General features: G+C 45.9%; 1 protein-coding gene and 1 non-coding gene across 2 annotated transcripts; both read left to right on the top strand.

Annotated features, from left to right (window-relative positions):
• Window positions 1-5,251: 5,251 nt before the first annotated feature.
• TRNAV-UAC (transfer RNA valine (anticodon UAC)) lies at window positions 5,252-5,324 on the top strand. The gene has a single exon. It is a non-coding gene; the product is annotated as a tRNA-Val (tRNA).
• A 4,970-nt stretch (window positions 5,325-10,294) lies between these two features.
• Window positions 10,295-20,264, top strand: RS1 (retinoschisin 1). Its single transcript, XM_065743971.1, has 6 exons — window positions 10,295-10,375; window positions 16,853-16,878; window positions 17,521-17,626; window positions 19,312-19,453; window positions 19,673-19,868; window positions 20,112-20,264. The coding sequence occupies exons 1-6, from the start codon at window positions 10,324-10,326 to the stop codon at window positions 20,262-20,264; spliced, it is 675 nt and encodes a 224-aa protein (XP_065600043.1). The 5' UTR covers window positions 10,295-10,323.
• Window positions 20,265-20,681: the final 417 nt, after the last annotated feature.

Here is a 20,681-nt window from a genome sequence, read left to right as displayed (position 1 = left end):
TCAAGGGTGAGGATGTAGAGACAATTTAGAGATTTCATTAGCTAGAAGATTCACTTGGCAAAAAGTGACCGCGGCAGAAGCTGACACAGTCAATCAAGAGAGTGAAAGAGAACTTGGCTGTGGACTACCAGAGCAATAATTCTATAAATTAACACTGAATTTGGTCTACCACGGGGTGACACAAGAAAATCAAATATAGAGAAAGCAGCACGCGTTCAAGTCTGTGTTGTTTTACATCCGCAGGTCAAACTGACATTTCAATTAAGTGAAAGAAATAAATGAGAAAGCCTTTCTGTTTTAATAAACTGCTTTCAAGTGTATAGCAGACAAAAATCTTTAGCCTGCTTAGAGATACAAGGCTAAGCCCTGTATAGAACTGCTGGAATCACTTCGGGCATTGGCTGCTGATAGGAGGTACCAGTGCTTGAGGCAGGAATCAATACGGAATGGATACAGTAACACTGGGAAACCAGCAAAGCCTTAGTGAAAGACTATGAAGACATTCCAGCTTATTTAAGGAGGACTGATAATCCTGAGCCCAAAAATGTACTGCAAAAGCAGATAAACATGAGATCTGAAAAGGTGTTAACATGCAGAGACTGTTCAAACACTCAGTAGGAAAGTAATGTGCGAAAGTTAGTTCATGCAATGTGCAATCAATAAAGCATACATTTACACAAGACATATGTACTTTTTCTGTAAAAAATAAAGCAAGAAGCCTCTGTTTCTGTACAGAAATATCATAGGGAGAATGTTGTACAAAAGGAAAGTAAAAAATACAAGCACATAAATAGGGTGCAGATCACTCTGAAGTACAGCAGAAGCTATTTTTTCAGAAGCTCTAAATGCCTCAAAAGGAGAATCCACTAAGGATTTTGAGTTTTCTACTCACTTGCAAGGCAAAATTAGTTCTAGTAAATGGAACCAATTGGAGCATAAAAACCAACAGTTGTAGTTTCTCATCCTAGAGTAAGAGGAAATTTGAATTATACACTGTCATGCAGATAATGAGCAGAAGCTTAATGACATCCCATGATATTCCTTCTCCTTACTTGAAGGGGAGTACAGACTTAAAAGCAAAGCACCAGAATAAATACAGTGAAATTTAAGCCGATTTCCAAATGAAATTCATGCTTCACATGAAATTTATATTGGTTTTAATGAAGGTTAAGTTAGGTATCAAAACAAAGTTTCAAGATCATCATTGTATAAAGTCTTTTTCCTAAAGCAAAAAATACAAGAAATATAGGAGTCTCAAAGCTATTTAATCTCACCTGCATTCAGAAGCTCTGGATAACTGATCCAGTCCAGGTCAAACTCAGTAGCTTGAAACATACTGATTTTTCTTAGGGCAAAAGCATTGACTCCTCCCTCATTCACTTTGCAGACCTGGGTGCAGACAAGTTGCTCTTTGAAAGTGAGCTAAGAAAAAAAGGACAGATATCAGACTTTAAGAAATTACCTGCTTTTTCTTTCTGTTCCAGCAGTACAGAGCCTTTCCTTCCCCCCTCCCCCCTTACAAAAGTTACCTTTAGAAGCTTCCTTTCAAAGATGAAGCAGTCCCTTTTTGGGATCAGAGCTGCATAATAAGGGGTACAGCTCTGCAGAACAAGTGCTCCAGTGCTCCCTGGGGCTCTGGAGCTTACAGAACACTTGCTCTCCACCTATTGACGCAGCCTCCCAAGAGGAAATTTCTTGAGCCTCGTTCCTCAGGAGCAGTCAGGGGTAAATGCCATATTCATCATGACGCGGAAGTTCTTGGCTGCAGCCCTCCAGCTGTGCTGCCTGCATGCTATTGGAGATCTGTTTTGTCACTGTGCCTCCTGTAGCTCAGGCAGAAAAAGGGATGGGCTGAAGTAATCGCCTGCACATCTGAAGTCACATGGCCTCTCTCCAGAGGACAGGCCTTTCCGCTGGGATGAAGCCATGATTTGCATTTTAGCAGACGTACCTAGCACACCAGGGATAAACACACATACAGACTGCCCAGATATTTGGTCCCTGATGCGACTGGCATGCTAGTGAAAGGGGTCAGACAAGCTAAGAAGCTCACCAGTGTGGCAGACCTGTCTGGTCAGGAAGCCACACTGTCATGTGCTCTGAAATCAACCCCTGATCCCTGGCTGCAGAGCCTGCACATCCGAGCCCCTCCTCCCTTGCCTTGCTGTCTGTCAGTCACCTCACAGGTACCAGGAAGGGCAGAGCCATCAAACCTAAGTGTAACAGCAACAGGACAACAAGAAGGTATTACAAAGAAAGAAGAAAACAGAACACTCACCCATCTCTGAGGATTTACATACACAGGAAAAACTCCACAAAGGAGGGATCTCCAACAAGAGACCCATTCTCAGCGGCAGTCAGCCCTTAAATGTGGTCTAGGAGTGGTGAAGCCTGGCTTCACGCCTTCCAGTTGCACAAGTGAATTGCCTTCACCTGTGCTCCCAGGGCTGACCAGGTCTTTTCTCCAGGTGCTCATTCAGTAGTTCAGGCTACAACTCAACAGTTGCCATACAGCAAGGCCATTTCTTACCTCTTAGTGCTGACATAACAGCCCCAGAAAAATCTGCCACTTCCTGTGTGGGGCAGCACACGGACAGCATGAGGACACCGCAATTTTGAGCACATCCACTACCAAACAACTCATAAATATTAGGTACCAGAATAAGTTTGGTACTGTAATATTACCAGCATACATCCATCACCCCATAAACCACTCAGCCCCGCCCTCTTCTGAGAGCCAGAGAGGAGCTGCTCACTCAGCCTCTCTGTGCAGTGACAGAGCAGAGCACAGCTGCCAATTTGCAGGGTCACTGCGGAGGCTGTAGTGTTAAGGGTAGTGTTAGGATGCACGTGGTGAGAGAAAGCACCACGTGGATGGGGATCACAGTACCCCTTCCTCTGCAGCTTCTCCTCATGATGGCATTCCCTTAGGCCAGGTCCTGTTTCCCCCAGGAAATAGCTGGGACTGAACAGAGACCATCAGATCAAGATCCTGACACCCTTGCTCCAAAGGTTTCGTAATACTACAGCACAGCATTTTCAAGAATTTTTTGCCATCAGTTTGGTGACAGTTCTCAAGACATCAGCTGCCACTGTGAAAGCACTTGGACACAGCAATCAAATCATCTTTTGGGACAGAGGAGTTCTCTCACTGTAATGGAATGGTGTCAAACCAAAAAGTGCCAAATCAGCAAACAGAAGGCACCATGTGAACGTGAAAAACGTGAATAATAATAATGATCACTTTTTTGTGATTGACTGAGCTAGTTCTTTGAGTTTCTGGAGTCCTGGACACAAAAGCTTCCACTTTCAAAGCTACACCTTTGCTGTGGAATGAGACAGCAAATAAAATACACACCAGGCGCCCTAATTCTGCATGGCCCAGGAGAGTTTTCATGTTTGCTTTTCTGGCAGGATGCACTTTCCCTCATCCGAGTGACAGTAGCTAATCATTTATGTATGATCACACTGTTCTGCCAAAAAGCATGCAAGTAAAAATACATCATAACCTCTTTCCACTGCACTCTGGGGATACGCGTAGTTTATAAAATATTAACTGCATCTGATAAATTCATCCATGTTGGCTTTTAGCAAGAGTTGTGCATAATGAGAGGCTTGTTCCAAGAGCCAACAAATCCATCAGAAATCTTTCATCCAAGATCAGTGGGAAAGGAATCAAACCCTTAGCTGTTAGCTTCTGCAGGACAAAGCCTCCCCAGCACATCTCTGTTATTCATGGGAGCTGCTCATCCCTTCTCTGAAGTGATCCAACAACCTGGTAGTCAGAGGTGTCGGAATGATCCATCTCTCCTGTTACATATGGGGATCATAGTAACACGTATCTTTCCAAATAGCCTTTCCCATTCAAGCCCAAGGACATGAGCTGGACCTAAAGAAGCCATCCTCTTTTCCACGTGAGGCAAACTAGTCCCACCACCAAGCCATACACACTCTGAGCTTTTTCACCCAGCAGCTACACATCACACACTTGAGCATTTTAGCAAGCATCAACAGCTGCAACAGACAGCAGGCAACAAAATTCTGATAATATGCTTTTGAGCAGTTAAAAGTTATGCTGCTAGTGCAAAAATCAGGAGACCCCTTTACAGGCAGCCCTTGAAGTAACAGCATGTGTTACGTTCACCAAACGCTTTGGAAACCCCAACCTTCTGAGCCAGGCTGCATGCAGGCATTCCACATCCATAATTCAAAATGTGCTTCAGGCTTATGTCTCAGAAGCACCCACTACAAAGTGATGCAACCAACGCTTTTCAAAAGGGCTGAAGACGATCACAGCCGGAGCGAATGTGCTCCTTCTGCACCATGATTCCCTTCCTTTTACCCTATCAAGCTCAGGATTATGTGACCCAGCAATGTATTTTAAAGTACTGGCAGGAGACAAGACCCCAGCTGAGCGATACGGAGGTCTGGTCAATAACAGAAGGAACAAAAAGAGCAGAAGAGACAAGGGAGAAATAGATATACAGAATCACATTATCTGGCTTTTTCCTATCACATTCAGTGTGATGACTGAAGCCTGTCCTGACAAGCCAGCCCAAGCTTAGTCTGGGTGAACGGAAAAGACATATCCCTCAGTGGACACCTCTGGGATGCAAAGAAAATGGACAAAATACATCACAATTAGCAAAAGGAAAAACAAAACCACAAACATGAACCGAGAAAGGGCAAGAAACTAGGCAGGAACACTATGGAAGCACCAGGGCACACTGTAAAAATTAGAATAATGCACAAAATTGTAAGAAAAAAAAAAAACCAACAACAAAAATCCACAAAAAGTTGAACAGAAAATTTCAGCAGAACGTTCTGGAAAGCAGTGGCATGATTTGCACAGTCTCAGCCTACACTTGGAGCCTATGGAGATGACGGCCATCTACAGCTCTCAGATTTCACCACCTCTTTGCGAACCAACGCAAGGAAAAAGACACGGGCAAGAGGATTGCCCAAGAAAAGCAGCGTCTGCGTCCTACTAGATTGGTGAAACATGAGCTGCCCCAACCCAGGTAAAACCCACACTTCTGACAGGAAATTCCTTGCCGCGCTCGGCACGCACCCTTTCCCGCCCGCGCGTCCTCCCTCACAGAGCGCCCCGGCAGAGAACCGCCCCCTCTGCGCGCTCCGCCAATGGTCTGTTCCCTCCGTGTGGGCGGGGCCAAAGGGAGGGGAGGGCGGGAGAAGACGAGAGAGATTTTTCATCGATAGGTAGAGCGCCGCACCACCCGATTTCCGTAGCGGTTCCATAGTGTAGTGGTTATCACGTCTGCTTTACACGCAGAAGGTCCTGGGTTCGAGCCCCAGTGGAACCAGCGGCTATACTTTTCCTTTTTTCTCCTTAGCTACCTTTCTAGCGATAAGTCTAGTTTCCTCTTTTCCTCCCCAAATGGACAGCCTTATAAGCTCATTAAAAAAGTGCAGGTTCTCCATGAAGTGAAGGAAGGACGATGAGCGGAGCAGGGAGCAGAAAGGCCCAGGAGTCAGCTCAGCCCTGCCAGCTGGAGTCACTGTCACTTGTATGTTCTCACCTCAGTGCACAAGTGGCACAACTTGCTGAGAGACAGCCCTGAGTGTGCCAGAGGCCCTGTGCAATAGCACCTTTTTTAACAGTCTGAATATAATTTAGGCAGTGCTACTGCAGGACTTGATTTTTTACCCTAAAAAGCACATCAGACCCATAGAGTAAGTCCTTTAAGATCATCAAGGACACCCATCACCTAAAGCTATCAAGTGTGCCACTAACCATGTCACTTAGTGCCTTGTCCTTGCGCCTCCTGAACAACCTCCAGGAGTGAGGACGCCACCATTTCCACTCTTTCTGTGAAGAAATTCTTCCTTATATCCAACCTAAGCCTCCTCTGGCACAACTTGAGGCCATTTCCTTGTGTCCTATCACTTGTCATCTGAGAAAAGAGAGCAAATCCCACCTTGATGCAACTTCCTTTCAGGAGCTGTAGAGAGTGATAAGGTCTCCTCTGAGCCTCCTCTTCTTCAGACTGGTTCCCTCAACTGCTCCCCATAACTTGCTTGCCTCAGAGCAATGTCACTGTTGCATACAGCACATCATCCAATTCTGTAAGCCTTTAGAAAGTGGTGAATGTTGGGCACAGATGTTGTGACAGTGCCTGTCTGTGCATGCAAACCCCAGCGGGGCTTCATGAAGTCCCTGCAGGAGGAAGAGGCCCACAAGGGTTGAGTAGGCTCAGCTGGACCTGAGACCTCCACGCTGAGCCACTTCTAGTGTAAAATGCCTGTCATTGCAGGGTTGCTTTCAGGTTACAGGTCCAAAGCTGTCCACTACATCTAGAATTCTCCAATGTAGTGCATGCAAGCCTTCAGGGAAGGTACTTCCCATCATCCTGCTATGATGATCCCATGGTGCCCACCCTGCTGATGACAGCCACAAGTCCCTGAGGTGTGGCAGGGCACTGGGCCTGCTCCTGGTGGCCAGCACCAGATAACTAGTCATGTTGTGGTTTTTTTGCACTAAGAAGTAAGGTGCTTTTTGTCAGAAAAGGACATAAGCCCACACTCAGACTCCTTGAAATAATATTTTATTTTGAGAGCCAGATCTTCAGCATGGGCAGACCATCGTCACTCCATCCACTTCAAGGGGATCCATCTCCTGAAGGTTTGACTCACACTTTGAAAGCACTGCCAGTTTTCTTCTCTCAGCATGTCAGTATCCTACATCTGAGAGATGCCTACGATTCACAGGTACATGTATAAATGTGCATTTTGTACGTTCCCTCGCAGTGCTAAGACCAACGTGCACCAGTCACACATTAGCGCTGAGAAATTGCGTGGTGCATGTGCTTGGATCACAGACATAAAAATTCGTGTGTGTTGCTCTCATTTACCCGTCTGGCACTCAGACTTTGGAAAAAACACAAAATCACCATGTGGAGCTGTGCTTCCCTCGCACATGGGCACCTTCTTTTCCCATCTGCCCTTCAAGGAAGTGTATCCTCATCACTGCTGGGGCAGTCCGGTCCAATTCCAGGAGGTCTCTGCATGCTTGATGCCTTTTGAGAACTCCTGAGGACACTGCTCTGCCGTGACCAGAAGCAGATTCATCCCCCGTGAGCTATGACAGAAAGAAAATTATGAGCAGAAATTGCAAGCCTGCAGAAGTAGTTGGCATGTTGCTCCTCAAATGGTACAGACCTATGGTTATATTTGTTCACCAAGCAAAGCAGAGCAAAGAATAAACTAGAGCACTGGCCTCCAGCCATCCATGCTGCTTAATTCTTACTAAATTCCTGGTGACACTGTGGTGTAGGCCAGCTCCACCCAGCTGGGAAGCATGCATGCTAGGAAACATTCCCAGTTGTTGTCTGCACAACATCCACAGTGCTTCATTCTTCCTGCTGCTGTCCCTGAGCTTTGTGTCCTTACATCCTTACGTACCCCTGCAAGTGCAAGCCATGCCCTCGGCTTTGTGCAGCAAAAGCATTGTAATGCTGCAGTGTGGCCTTTGTGTTATTTCTGACAACGTGAAAGAAGAAACTGTAGCAAAATATCAGAGGGCCATAGAAATGTACAAAAATGTTTTATGGTCAATGAGACATGAGAGGTGAGATGGGTGGACTATAGAGTGCACATGCCCAGGCTATCCCTGCTCTTGGTTTTCATAGCAGCATGGTGTAATCAGATTATCCTGCCCTGCTCTTTTTGTACCAGACGTAGTTTTGTTTTATTACCAAAACCAATGCCAGGCGTTTTTAAAATTATTATTATTATTATTTAATAAATGGCAAATGTAGCTCTTTCTGGTGTTGTAGTGTGTACTGGCTTTAAAATATTTTCTGTTTTCTATACCTGAAAGTATTTATCTGACTACTAGGAAAGAACTACATGATTCATTTAATAATACTGTCTGTAGTGGAGGTGTTGCCATTTAAGATTATTAAAAAGTAGCTTTGTCAACAGCATTAGACACAGAGGGTCTGAAGTGCATGATGTTAATACAGAAACTTCAGTTTTAAAGCTCTCTGACTCATCTTGTGAACAAGTTTGACTTTTTTTTGAATTATTTTTGTTCTGACTGAGCTTGTCTCTTGGTCTGAATCATTTCCAGTGCCTCTGTTTTCACGAGCTCATTGCGTTTTAACAGTTAGCTCAAAAGGAGCATGCTTTGTAAAGGGTACAGCTGCTCAGTCATTCACCCCTGCTCAGAGATGGGCTCCAGTCAACAATATGTAAATAGAGACAGTACCAAAGTACAGGGAGAGAGACAAATTGCATTACCTGCTGATTTCATTTCTTGGTTTTCAGACATACTTTTGCACAAAGGGTGCCCTGGTGTTCTGTAGGGAGGGAATTTTGTAACTGGGAAGCTACTAGCTTTGAGGATATCCCTTTGAGTGCTATTTCTGAACATTATCCCTGAGCTATGGCATTTCTTACATGAAACCAAGACCTACGGCAGGACAGTCTGCCGATTCCCGCTACCCCGAGAGGAGTGCTGCAAATGAGCATAAGACCTCTGAACCAAAAATCAGGAGCTGCCCCATCCTTCAGAAAATGTTCCTGAGGAGGAGCAGCTCCTTCTGATGCCTGGGATGAGCCACTTGCTTACTTGTCCTGCTGTGCCCCATGGCACTGGGAAGGGGGTGCCATACAGTGTGGAGTAGCAGCAGGGAGTGGGATGCTTCAGGGCCAACCTGTTGAATGAGACTTGTTCAGGTGAGATTTTGTTATAAGAGCAGGCAGAGTGGACACAAGGAAGTTGGGGTCAGCCTTGTGTCAGCCCACCAAGATAAATGTGAAGGTGGGAGCAGGTCCATCTCTGTGACCACTGGAGGGGGCCATGCTAATGATGTCTGCTGGAGGACTGTCCTTTCTTCAGATGAATGACCTAAAAAAGGGTGAATTCAAGTCTAGGTGTAGATAACTGCAGGCCTCAGCTCATCTCTGCCATGCACCTGTGGATGCACTGACGCTCTCCAGTGTCTGGGACTCAAATCAGTGAGCCCTCATAGCAGGATGCTTAGGCCATCCATGTCCCATGCCCTGACAAGGCCAGGAGGCATCATAAGGCCATAGAATGGTTTGAATTGGAAGGGTCCTTTAGAGGCTGTATAGTCCAACTCCCCTCTAATGAACAGAAACATCTGCACCTCAGTCAGGGTGCTCAGAGCCCTGTACAGCCTCACCTTGTGTGTCTCCAGGAAATCACAAAACAGAGATGTTGGATCTGACATCCCAGGGGTGGGACATTGATAGTCTTTAAGTTTTAAAAAGTAGGCAAGGTAGATCCCACCAAAATATCAGCATCGTTGTTTGTACAGTTTTCTGAATGGACATAGACCATGGCAGATGAACCTTAATGCACCCACAGCCCACATGAGCTGTGCTGTGGTTTAATCTATTCTCTGCACAGGCAGTCAGAGATTTTCTGAAACAAAGGGAGCTGCTTCTGAAGCACTAGCTGTCAAAAGCTCCCATTAAAAATTCATTGCTAATTGCACATAATTAACAGAGTTTGGAGGAACATGAGCAAGATTCACTGGAGTCACCAGCAATCTGTTGTAGTCTTGAGTCTTTCAGTCATTTTTAAAACAAATTTATAACTGTCTTTGATGTTGGATTGACAGCACCATGTAATAATAGGATATGATAGGTAGAACCATTAGCAAATGGAGGTTAATTTTTCTTCGTTTCATATTTTTACATCCCTGCAAGTAAACAACAAAACCGTGCTATTTTTGTTTGATCTAGTAATTGCAGTTTTCAGGCCCTTGCAATTAGGTGACTGAAAGAGCAGTAAGGCCAGGGAAGATTCCTACACGCAGCAATTATTAGGACAGGAATTGATGGTGGAGAGGTAAATAATTGGGGTGGAAGATAATTAATGCATATTACATACAATAGAAAATATGTACTGCATAAAATGGTCTATGATTTATAAGCATTGGGCACATCCTCTGCCTTTGTATGATGGTTAAATGTGGCTTCTAGTTAGGCATATCCTTGTTCATAGAATGATAGAATCATTAAGATTGGAAAAGACCTCTACAATTATCTAGTCCAACTGTCCACCTACCACCAATACTGCCCACTAACCCATGTCCCTAAGTACCTGTGTGTGGACTATGTCTAAATGCAGTCATAGTGCCAGTATCACAGTGCTTTCTACCTTTTAGCTATGGCACATGGAGCTTGACAGTAGTAATTGTGCAGTTGGCTTGATAAAATCCCAAGAATGGTGGAGCGTAATGTGCTTAGGTGAAGCTTAAGTTAATCTCATGCCTTCCCAGAAAGCTGAGCAGCAGGCTAAGGAGCTATTCCTGAAAGAGGAAGGAAAAGATGCGGTTCAAGATGGGGAGCGTCCTGCTGTCTCTTCTTTTCTGGTACAAAGGTATGCACTTCGCCTCTTGAAATGTGTTTTCAGATGTTCCCCTTTGTACTCCCTGTCTCATCCACACTCCCTTGTGCTGCCAGGGGCTGTGGGGTACAGAGAGAGCTCTTTATGGAAGCAAAATAATCAGGGAAAGGAAAAATTGGGAAGGAGATGTGTAATTTACGTACATGAGTGAGCGGCGTTCTTACAGCTCTATGAATATTCAGTAGTACAACTGTTTCGCAAAGTAATTGCAGTGGAAAAAGATTGGCATGTAATTTGTCAAAATATGAATTTACACAGAAAATTGTAGTGCAGCTGAGCCAGTGAGTAAATAATAATGCTGATTTGAAAAATGAGGTACAGTAGAATATGAAAGACCAGTCCTTCATTAATCAAAGCTCTTGGTTAATCAAAAACTACTCATTTTCTTTAGCAGCATTACATTGCTGGTAGAGATCTGCTTTTCTCATAGGATCCTTCAGATATTTTGTCTTTGGAAAGAATTTCAAAGGCTCTCAAAGAATAAAAATCAATAATAAGTTTTAAAAAAAGGAAAAAAGTTTATCAATTCCGTTTTAATTAACCAAACTGTGGCACAAGGAGACACAGCTATCAGGTTGTGTCTGAACTTCTGGCTTCTTCGCAGCTGACAGGAAAGCTCTGAATGTCTCAAGGCTGGGGTTGCTCTCTCTGGGTGCTGTGCAGTATCTATCAACATCAGTGTGTGGTCGCAATACAGTCCATTTGGGACAAAAGTGTCAAGCAGCCCAGCGTTCCTCCCACAGATGTTGAATTCTCCATTTTTCCTTTTTTCTAGACTGCTATATCTATTGACTAGGACTTAAAAGTCCTTCTCTGTCTGTCAATTACTTTACTACCTCACGCATGTCCAACTCTCAGCCCGCAACTCCATTTTCAGTTGACATAAATACATGACCTGCATATTTTCAAATGGAGTGTGCAGAGTTGCAATCAGACATTCAACTCAAAAATCTGTCTGTGTCTTTTTACTTTTATAAAACCTTTCTTAACAGAGAAAAACACTCCTCGCTTCACAGTCACGCCTTACTCATGTCATCGCTTTTTGGCACTACCTACATTTGTGAACAACTGTTTTCAAGGATGAAGCACAGGAGGAGTAACATTTCATCAAAAGTCTCTGAGGAGCCCCTTGAGAGCTCACTGAGAATGGCAGCCACTGCCATCGAACCACACTGATTTGTTGGTGTCACAGAAATGGTCACATATCTCACTAGTTTTGTGGTGGCGTTGTGCTCTTTCTTTTTGTTTTGATTAAATATATATATATAATATTACAATATTATATATATATTATATAATCTATAGATAGATAGATTAAAATAAGTTTTGTTACTTGTATCCATTAACTATATTTTATGAGGGCTGCTCCAAAAGTAATTCCTTCCATTTTATGATGTGAGCCCATGACATCTGAGGCAGATGTCAGTGGGACGGCAGTAGAGGTTGAACCTTCCCACCAATACCCTGTTACATGTTGTTGCTGTGTGACAGATGGCAGCAGCGGGACAGTCTGTCACAACGGTATCTGACATAGGAGCGTGGATGAAGCAAAGGGGTGTAACTGAATTTCTCTGTGTGGAAACAAATGGCACCCACTGACATTTATTGATACTTGCAGAGTGTTTGTGGAGAACAACCAGTGGATGTGAGTGCAGTGAAGGGTGTGTGGTGTGTTTCAGCAGCGGAGACAGCCATATTAGGTCACCTCTATTGGTGCAGATTGTTATGAGTGCAGCATGCATGCTCTCGTCCACCACTGGGAAAAATGCAGAGCTAACAGTGATGACTGCGTTGAAAAAGAGTATTGCATAGCTGAGATTTTGCTCTATCAGTGTTACTGTGCTCTTTGTATCATTGTGGTTTCCATGGAAATAAATATGAGGCATTACTTTAGGAGTGAGCTTTGTGCAAGAGACCCAAGACAATCCCTCTTCACTCCATGCAGTACAAGCAAGCCAAAAGGTCGGGCGCCCATGGCCTCAAGTGGCCATGCCTCCATTTCATCCTGGCATGCACAATTGTACCCTGCTCTGTCTAACTCATAGCTCCTCCTTTTGGTCTGCCAGCAAATATCTATGCACTGCCTTTGTACTTGATCTCTCCGCTGTCTTTCGTTTGGTGCCTGAGCTTCTTGGAAGGCTGTTTATATCCAGACTGCACGTTTTTCCCAATGGGTGGCATAACTGCAATTAGCCCTTGGAACAAGCTTGTACCTTGCCCTGAAGCCCAGGCACAGCCCACTGTTAATAGACACCCACGCATCAGGATATTTTCAGAGAGCCTGCAGTGAAAAAAATCACTCGCAGGATCACTTTCCAGGCATCGCTATTTTTGTATTTATTTATTTTTTTTCTTCATTTACTGCTTTTTTTTAAACCTACTTGTGTTTATCATGGCCCACGCAGCCTCTTCCACCTGCTCAGTGGGCAGCAGCCCTTTTCTCAGGTCCCTTCAGGCCCCCTCCTCTTCCACAGTGGGGAAGTGCTGGTGGGTCAGCTTTGGGCCAGTTGTTCCTATGACAGCGTAAGCTCCTTAGTGATTCCCACAGGGCCGCAGCTTAAGGGAGCACCCTGCACTCTGCTTTGCCAGGCTTCTGCTTGCCAGGAACCCCACAAAGCACCAGCAGCAGCAGCATGTGGGGCAGCAGGATTCTGCACCAGCACCCAGATGTGGGGGCTGTCACGAACACCCTTGCAACACATCGATGTGATGCACCAGAGCCACAACGCTCCATCCCCGCTTGGCATGTATTGGGGAAGAAGCATGTCTCAACAGTTGGAGGGAAGGAGGGGATTTTTTTTCCCTCTCCATTTTTTGCAGCTTTGAAAAAAAAACAAACAAAAAAAACAACTACCCAACAACTGAAGGCCCAACCCCGCCTTCACATCACAGTAAATAACATCTTTAGTGCCACCCTTTGGCACAAACAGTACAACTAACAAAATCACTAAAATTACTGTGCAGGCAGTGTACCACAGAGTTCCGAGTGGGAAGGAACAAATGTGTCAGTAAGATCAGAAAAGGACAAAAATTCTCAAGGGAACACTCTAAGAAAAAAACGATAATTGATGTTCTCGAGAGAAGAGGGAAAGGTTGATTCTTTTTTCTTTTTCTTTTTTCCAAGTATTTTCGAAACACAAAAGATTTGTAGAAGCTCACTGTGGAGATAGCAGGCATAAAAGAGAAATGAATTTGAATTAAATAGGTAAAATTGTCATTCTTTCAATATGGCTTTTGTAAATGGCTGGTAAATACTGGTATATAGTAAGGGGAATACAAAAGAGATGAACAAAAAGGGAAGCCAGATTAAAAATCAATGACATAAAGATGAAATACGAGACAAAAGTGCCCCTGCCGTGGACTCATCATGCCCCTTTCCAGGCTTCATTTGTCCCCTCAGAAGGTTTCCTACTCTGAGGAAATCAAGCTGCAAATCTTGGTCCCCTGTGTTGCTTACGAACCTCCTTGCCTAACTGCTGCTCTGTACTGAGGTGATCAAGGCAAAGAGGGAGCTGAAATGCAGAGCCTTTACAAAAACATGATAAAGCCCTTTCCTCTTTCATTCATGATTTATTTTTTTCTTCTCTGGGGCCACACTCACATCTCTTCCTGTTTTAAAATGTTTTCCTTCCCCTTGTGCAATGCCATGCTTGTCGCACTGGAGCAGCCATGCTGGGGACATGCAGACGTTGCTCTGCAGTAGGACAAGAAGAGGGAAAACTGCTCCTCTTTGTGAGCCCTGTTAAATGCAGAGGCAGCTTGCACAAACAAGAGGTGATGTTATTTTCCAGCTGAAGATCTAGGCCACCCAAATTGCAAAGTCGATGATCAGTCATTGACATTTTCCATGACCAGGAAACTTACCAGCTTACTCCAGTGAGTCAAGCGACTGATGTTTTTACTCAATGCTTTAATTCTCCATTTTGCCTTACGGCGTTCCTTCTCATGCTCACACACCCACAGTTAATTCTAGCCACTCTAAACAGGATGGCACTCCTGCGTCCTCCCCATCCCACTGTCTGTACCCTAATCCAGCACTGAGAGGCAGCGTTTGTGCCCAGCCATGTGTTGGAGGCCTCTCACAGCCTGGTGGGATGGGGTGGGACAAGGAAGGGCCAAGACATAACTCCCTGTCTCTCACAAATAATGTTTTATTTCCATGAACTGATGCCTTGCTCAATGTCCTGGGGCATCGCAGGGGCTGAAAATAGGGCTCTTTCTGTTTTAATGGTTGTTTTTCTTTTTTTTCAGTCCTGTACTTTAAAAACAGCCTGAGGCAGTGGTGCAGACTCATGACTCTTCCATGAACTGCAGCAATTCGTTCTGTCTGACCTACAATTACCAATTATCTTTGTAACCTTCCTTGAAGGCAAACATGCTCACTATAAAAGCATGCTGGCCATCACATTTTGAAAGTATTGGCAGCTAGCTTTCCTCTTCATTTCCTTTGTAGGACAGGGCCCATCACAGCTGTAAACACACCAATATATCAATTACTGCTTTTTCCAGCCAACTGCAGGCAAGGGCATCGCTTTTTCTCCTTTCCTTTCTCAACATCAGGGGATGTCAGGGGGGTGCTGTGGGATGCTTGGTTCATCCATAGCCACCCTTGCCCAAAGCCCAGCACCACAGTGGCCAAGCTACCTGCAGGATGCGGCCCTTTGCAGTCGACCCATTTTGGCTCAGACATTTGGCTGGGTTGGTTGAATAGGTCCCACCATTCACCCACCTGAAAATGACTCGTTTTCTTGTTTCACTCACAGCTGCTGGGTTTCCAGCTGTAACCATCAATGAGGGGCCATAGTTTGGTCTCAGTTCTCAAATCAGGGACTCAGGAGGTCTGCCTAAGGGCTTTCTGCCTACCAGAAGCAACGGCCCTATCTTGACCAGTGCCATTATATAGAGCATCAAGCAGGCAGAAAATGTGCTGCATTGTTGTTACAGATACACTTTTGATACACAACAAAGTCCCAGCTGCTGCCACATCAGTCTGATGACGAGAAGCATTAACTGCTATGCCTTTTCATCACAGACTGATGTTAAAATTTTAGCCAGGGAAGATGCTTCGGGTTATCACGGTACATCCTGGAAGCCAGAAATGCTTGCCTGGGAAACTGAAGTGAGAGAGACCCTATCTCTGTGTTAACAAAATGTTTTCAAGTATTTCTTTATCATTTTGATCCTTGCTGTGGTCTTTCTTTCAGATTCTTGATACATTCAGGCTCACTGTCAAAGCTTAGGAGAAGCTGCACTTCAGTAATAAACAGAGCTTTGTGTACAGTTTATATTTCAGCTGATTATAATTGCACAGCATTTGCGAATCTTTTGAGATAAAACTTGCTGTGTAAATGCAAGATGTAAATTACCAGCATTAGTTGGACCTTCCTAGGCTCAGCAAAGTAAGTGCATGAATGAATAAATCATAACTAGATTTCAGTGAATAATTCAGAGCCTAATTCATTTGATATGAAAAAAGAAATCCTCTTTTCCTATTCACAATATTGCTGTTTGGAGACTGCTGCTTTCTCGTGGTTTCTGTGTGCAAGATTTTACTTGCTCTGTAACTCAGCCCTTAGCGGCCACAGTTCACTGTATCTGTTGGAAACGTGAGGGCTGATGTTTGACTAGTATTGATGATTTATGAGCAGTCATGGGAACTTTTAAACTTATTTTCATAGTTGTCTGGGCAGTATTCTCCCAGTCTAAGTGCTATTAGAACAGCCTGCTTTGGGCTTTGCGGGGAGGTAGGAGAGCTCTTTCAGTAAGGATAGAGCTGTAAAATACCACTGCTCAGGGACAGGCAGAAGATAAACCAGGTCAGGTGGTACAAAAATAGCAGTGCTTCCTCTACAGCCACTGTATTTTCTCTAAAAAACAAAACCAAAAAAGGAAGGAAAGGGTGTTTTGCATGAAAGATTGATTGAGAAGACCTATTTACATTTTGTTATCCTCCATGTCGCTCAGAGCAATCTTCTCATGAGAGCTACCTCAAGGGGTGCTGTATCTCCTCTGAAGCCACCAGTGATCTGCGATGGCTGTAGGCTGCAATCTCACCCATCATCAGCTCTTAAGTTTTACAGGCAACACGGGAAAGGAAAGCTGTAGGGCAGGAAGATGGTGAAAATGAACAGGGGCTGGAAAGCAGAGACTGAAGCTGATACACGTTTCTCCTCAGGATGTTTCAGGCATCTCTGACTGGAAAGAGGAGACATCAAAGCCACCACAAAGAAAGCCCAGTGGGGGAGTAGTAATGATACGGGCATATCAGTATCCTGCTCATGCCCACAGCTGATGCCCACGTCCTCTTGCTTTCCCCTGGCAATCAGACTGGGGAGATGCAAGCTTTCTCCCTTTTTTGGTATCAGGCTCAGGAGTGAAAACCCATTGCATTTCCTGACATGATCGTGTCTGAACTCTCTCTCTTCTTTCCTCCATGCCTGCTGCCTGCAGCTGTGCTGGCCCTGTCCCCTGGTGAGGTGAGTCCTTGCAGCTGAGTCAGCTCCTGCAGGTGTTAGGAGAAACAGAAGGTTCTTAATGCCTCCAGAAGTGGGTGGAGGACGGTGGGATGGGTGTAGGACTATTTCTGCTATGAGTCTGACACTGGTTTCAGAGCACTGGTCCCTTAGCGGAAGCAATTTTGAAATCTTGTGTTTTGAAATCCCCCCTGTGCTTCCTTCATGCACCAAAAGAGTGAACCTTCATGTGTACCCATGGAAGCCACCCAGCTGTCACAGGCAGAGCATTTAGGAGCATCCGTTTGTACTGGGGAATCTCAGCAGTAGGCTGTAGGATAGCAAATCTTGTGCAAATCCCCAGAAATACACTGCATGGTGCAGCCTTCACCCCTGTGTGCAGGAGGATCAGGCTGGATCCAGCACGGCTGAGCCAGGGGGTAGCTCCTGATGCTCACTTGGGTGGCATGGCCTCTGGGCTGTGGACTCTAACATGGTCCAAGAGCAGCCAAGTAGGCCACAAAATTTCATTTTGCACCTTTAAAAAAACCTGGCATCAGGCCACCAGACCACATTCATGTTTAGGATTCTGGACTCACGTTTTGCTTTGTGTCACTATCATCCATTACCAAGTTGATTTATTTTTTTGGTTAATTTTCCCTTTAGGATGAGAGACTGGAGCTGTGGCACAGCAAGGCTTGCAAATGCAATTGCCAAGGAGGTCCTAATTCGGTGTGGTCCAGCAGAACTAACAGCTTGGAGTGCATGCCAGGTAACGGGTTGCTCTTTCAGCAGTGCCTGTGTCATGCTCCTCAGCATCTCCCCTCATTGCTGCAGTGAGGGTGTTACAGTGGTGCCTGCCCCAAACAGTGGGGCTGGTAGAGCTGTGCCCATGGGAGGTACAGGGAGACCCTGAGCCAGCAGAAAGACTGCAGCAGCCCTGGCCTGGTGAGGACACCCAGGGCAGATGACACTGTCTGTAGGTCTCTGTGTGCGACGTGGCCCTGCGTACCAGAAGGTGACCTGCTAATTTCATTATGCTTGTGTGATCTATGGATTAGTGATACTAAAAGTAAAACCACGCTGCCTTTGAGATAAGCCTGCTGAGTAGTAAACATGCCAGGCCACCTCAGTTGCTCTCCAAAAGTGGTTTCTTACACAAAGGGAGACACTTAGGCAGGTCAGGGTCCCCAGCATGAGGACTTGGAATGGGTCCAGAGGAGTACCTCTACTATGAAGAGGGTCTGAAGGAGTTGGGCTTGTTTCACCTGGTGAAGGGAAGGCTCCAGGGAGACCTCGTTGCCTTTCTGCACTTAAAGGGACCCATGGGAGAGCCAAGGAGGGATTCTTCATCAGAGTGGAACAAGGACAAGGGGTGATGGCTTTAAACTGAAAGAGGGGACATTTGGGTTAGGTTTGATGTGAAGAAGAGGCTATCCCACCTATAGGCAAAGATGTACACCACTTCACTCACTTGTTTATTGCCCATGAAACAAAGCTTGCTAAGATGTAAAACATGGCAGAGTTTCTCTTTGGAGGCACACACGTGCAATATTCCTGCTTCATAGGCTGCAAAACCAAAAAACGCCATTGGCAAGTATAGATGTTTGCCCAAGCAGCTCCCACATGAAACTTGTGAGCATCTTGTTTAGCTGTACCTCAATACCTGTAGGATAATCTGCTTGTGTAAAAGATGGTTGTAAGAAGAAGTGCTTGGTCCAAAGAGCACTCAGCTGCTCTGCATGCTGGCAGCCACTGGGAATTTTGCTGAGCCTCTCAGTGTTGCAGAAGACTGTTGTGGGGTCAGGTTTGGTAGCCTGGAGATTGGAAGGCAAAACTCAGAAGATCTCTATGCCTCCAGGCATTACACCTCTCTGACACATGAGTACCTGCACATTTTTCCATAAGAGATGACTATCTGCAAGCACAGTTATAACCCCCAGAGCAGAACACACAGATCTGATTGGAGCAGACCCAGCAGTTCTGCTGTTTAGGCACAGCTGTAAATCACAATAGTGAATGAGGAGGAGCTGAAGGAGATGAGGCAGGAAAAGTGGTGCCAGACATTTCCTGAGGGTCAGGAAAAGCCAGACAGCCTGGAGATGGGATCCAGGACCATGGATACAGTCTAGATCCATTTGCTTCTTGCAAGGAGAGGGAGACTGGGAGACCACAACATGCAAATAAAACTTTTTCCCCCAAACATCACAAGCAGCAACAACATAGGAATAACTGTATCTATGAGTAAGAAATTAAGATTCCATGTCTCCTGAACAGCAAATAACTGCAGGAGTTGTGGTCAGGGTTTAAGAGCATCCCAGGCTTCCTGGACAGAGAGGGTAGGGCACAAGGAAACCACAGAGGGTGTTGACAAAAGAGTAGGACAAAGGCAACCAGAGGGCAGAGCAGCTTCTGTCACTGATGGTAGCATGTTTTTTTTTTCTCCTTCCCTTGCAGAGTGCCCCTACCACAAACCCCTGGGCTTTGAGTCTGGTGCTGTCACCCCTGACCAGATCAGCTGCTCCAATCCCGAGCAGTACACAGGCTGGTATTCATCATGGACAGCCAACAAGGCCCGTCTCAACGGCCAAGGCTTTGGGTGAGTCTGAAAACGCCCACTCCGTGGCTGCGGGGACGCTGTGGGAGGGCATGGGGTAGACATAGCACTGAGGGGCGTGGATTAGTGGGCATGCTGGTGGTGGGTTGGTGGTTGGACTAGATGATCTTAAAGGTCTTTTCCAACCCCCTGGCAGTATGGGGCAGCAGGGTGGATCAGGTGGTGGCTTAGGGTGCAGCGGGGCTGACGGTGTCCCCCCAGGTGCGCCTGGCTCTCCAAGTACCAGGACAACGGGCAATGGCTGCAGATCGACCTGAAGGAGGTGAAGGTGATCTCAGGGATCCTCACACAAGGGCGCTGTGATGCTGATGAGTGGATGACCAAGTACAGCGTGCAGTACCGCACTGATGAGAACCTCAACTGGGTTTACTACAAGGACCAGACTGGGAACAACCGGGTGAGTGAACTCTGTGCTTTGCCTTACTGTGGTGGTTGCAGGGGCGCCTTTGGACACATAAAAACCTTGGGGGAGGTGGCCTAAAGGGAGTGGGGCCTGCGTGAAAAGCAGGGTGGATGGGGCCTACTGGTTACCCTATTGCGCATGGCAATCCAGTCCCAGGCACCATCATGCTGCCACTGTGACAGTGAGTGCAACACTGACCAGCCCCTGAACTGTGTCTACCTCTGCCTCTCTTGGCAGGTTTTCTATGGCAACTCGGACCGGTCCTCCTCAGTGCAGAACCTGCTGCGGCCGCCCATCGTGGCCCGCTACATCCGCCTCATCCCGCTGGGCTGGCACGTGCGCATTGCCATCCGCATGGAGCTCCTCGAGTGCCTGGGCAAATGTGGCTAAGTGCCCAATGGGGTGAGATGTGCAGGTGTGTGCCTGTATGGCCATCCCATCTCACTGCTGATGCGTGCTGCGGCCACGATCCTGCTGACCCTACAAACAGAAGGGCTTTCTTGAATAAAACACTGCTTTACATGACACATGGTGATATGGCTAAACCCTACTCCCAGAGCTTACTGTTTTTGAGGGGCACACACCAGCAAAGCTGGGGTGGTTTGTTACCATGGCTTCAGTCCCATGAGATACAGTGCTTCTGATCCTGGGTGCTAGACTAGGGATGTAGTCTTGATCCTGAGTGCTAGATATCATCACAGCATGCTGTGGGCATGGGAGTGTGGACTTGTGCTCCAATTTCCATGGCTGCTTCACCCTCCATGGCCTAACCCCCAGTGAATGTTGTGTGCAGGTGTGGATTCAGCT

Source organism: Cyrtonyx montezumae, unplaced genomic scaffold (assembly GCF_038088225.1).
Source record: "Cyrtonyx montezumae isolate F1298 unplaced genomic scaffold, pur_monq_1.0 scaffold_3, whole genome shotgun sequence".
NCBI lineage: Eukaryota > Metazoa > Chordata > Aves > Galliformes > Odontophoridae > Cyrtonyx > Cyrtonyx montezumae.
This window is presented reverse-complemented; position numbering and strand designations above follow the sequence as displayed.

What these genes read in the sequence shown, in the direction of transcription:
- RS1 (XM_065743971.1), top strand. Translation starts at nt 10,324, where the DNA reads ATGCGGTTCAAGATGGGGAGCGTCCTGCTGTCTCTTCTTTTCTGGTAC. An exon ending in TCTTCTTTTCTGGTACAAAG is followed by an intron (nt 10,376 to 16,852) that starts GTATGCACTTCG and finishes TGCTGCCTGCAG; the next exon opens with CTGTGCTGGCCCTGTCCCCT. An exon ending in ACCAGACTGGGAACAACCGG is followed by an intron (nt 19,869 to 20,111) that starts GTGAGTGAACTC and finishes CTCTCTTGGCAG; the next exon opens with GTTTTCTATGGCAACTCGGA.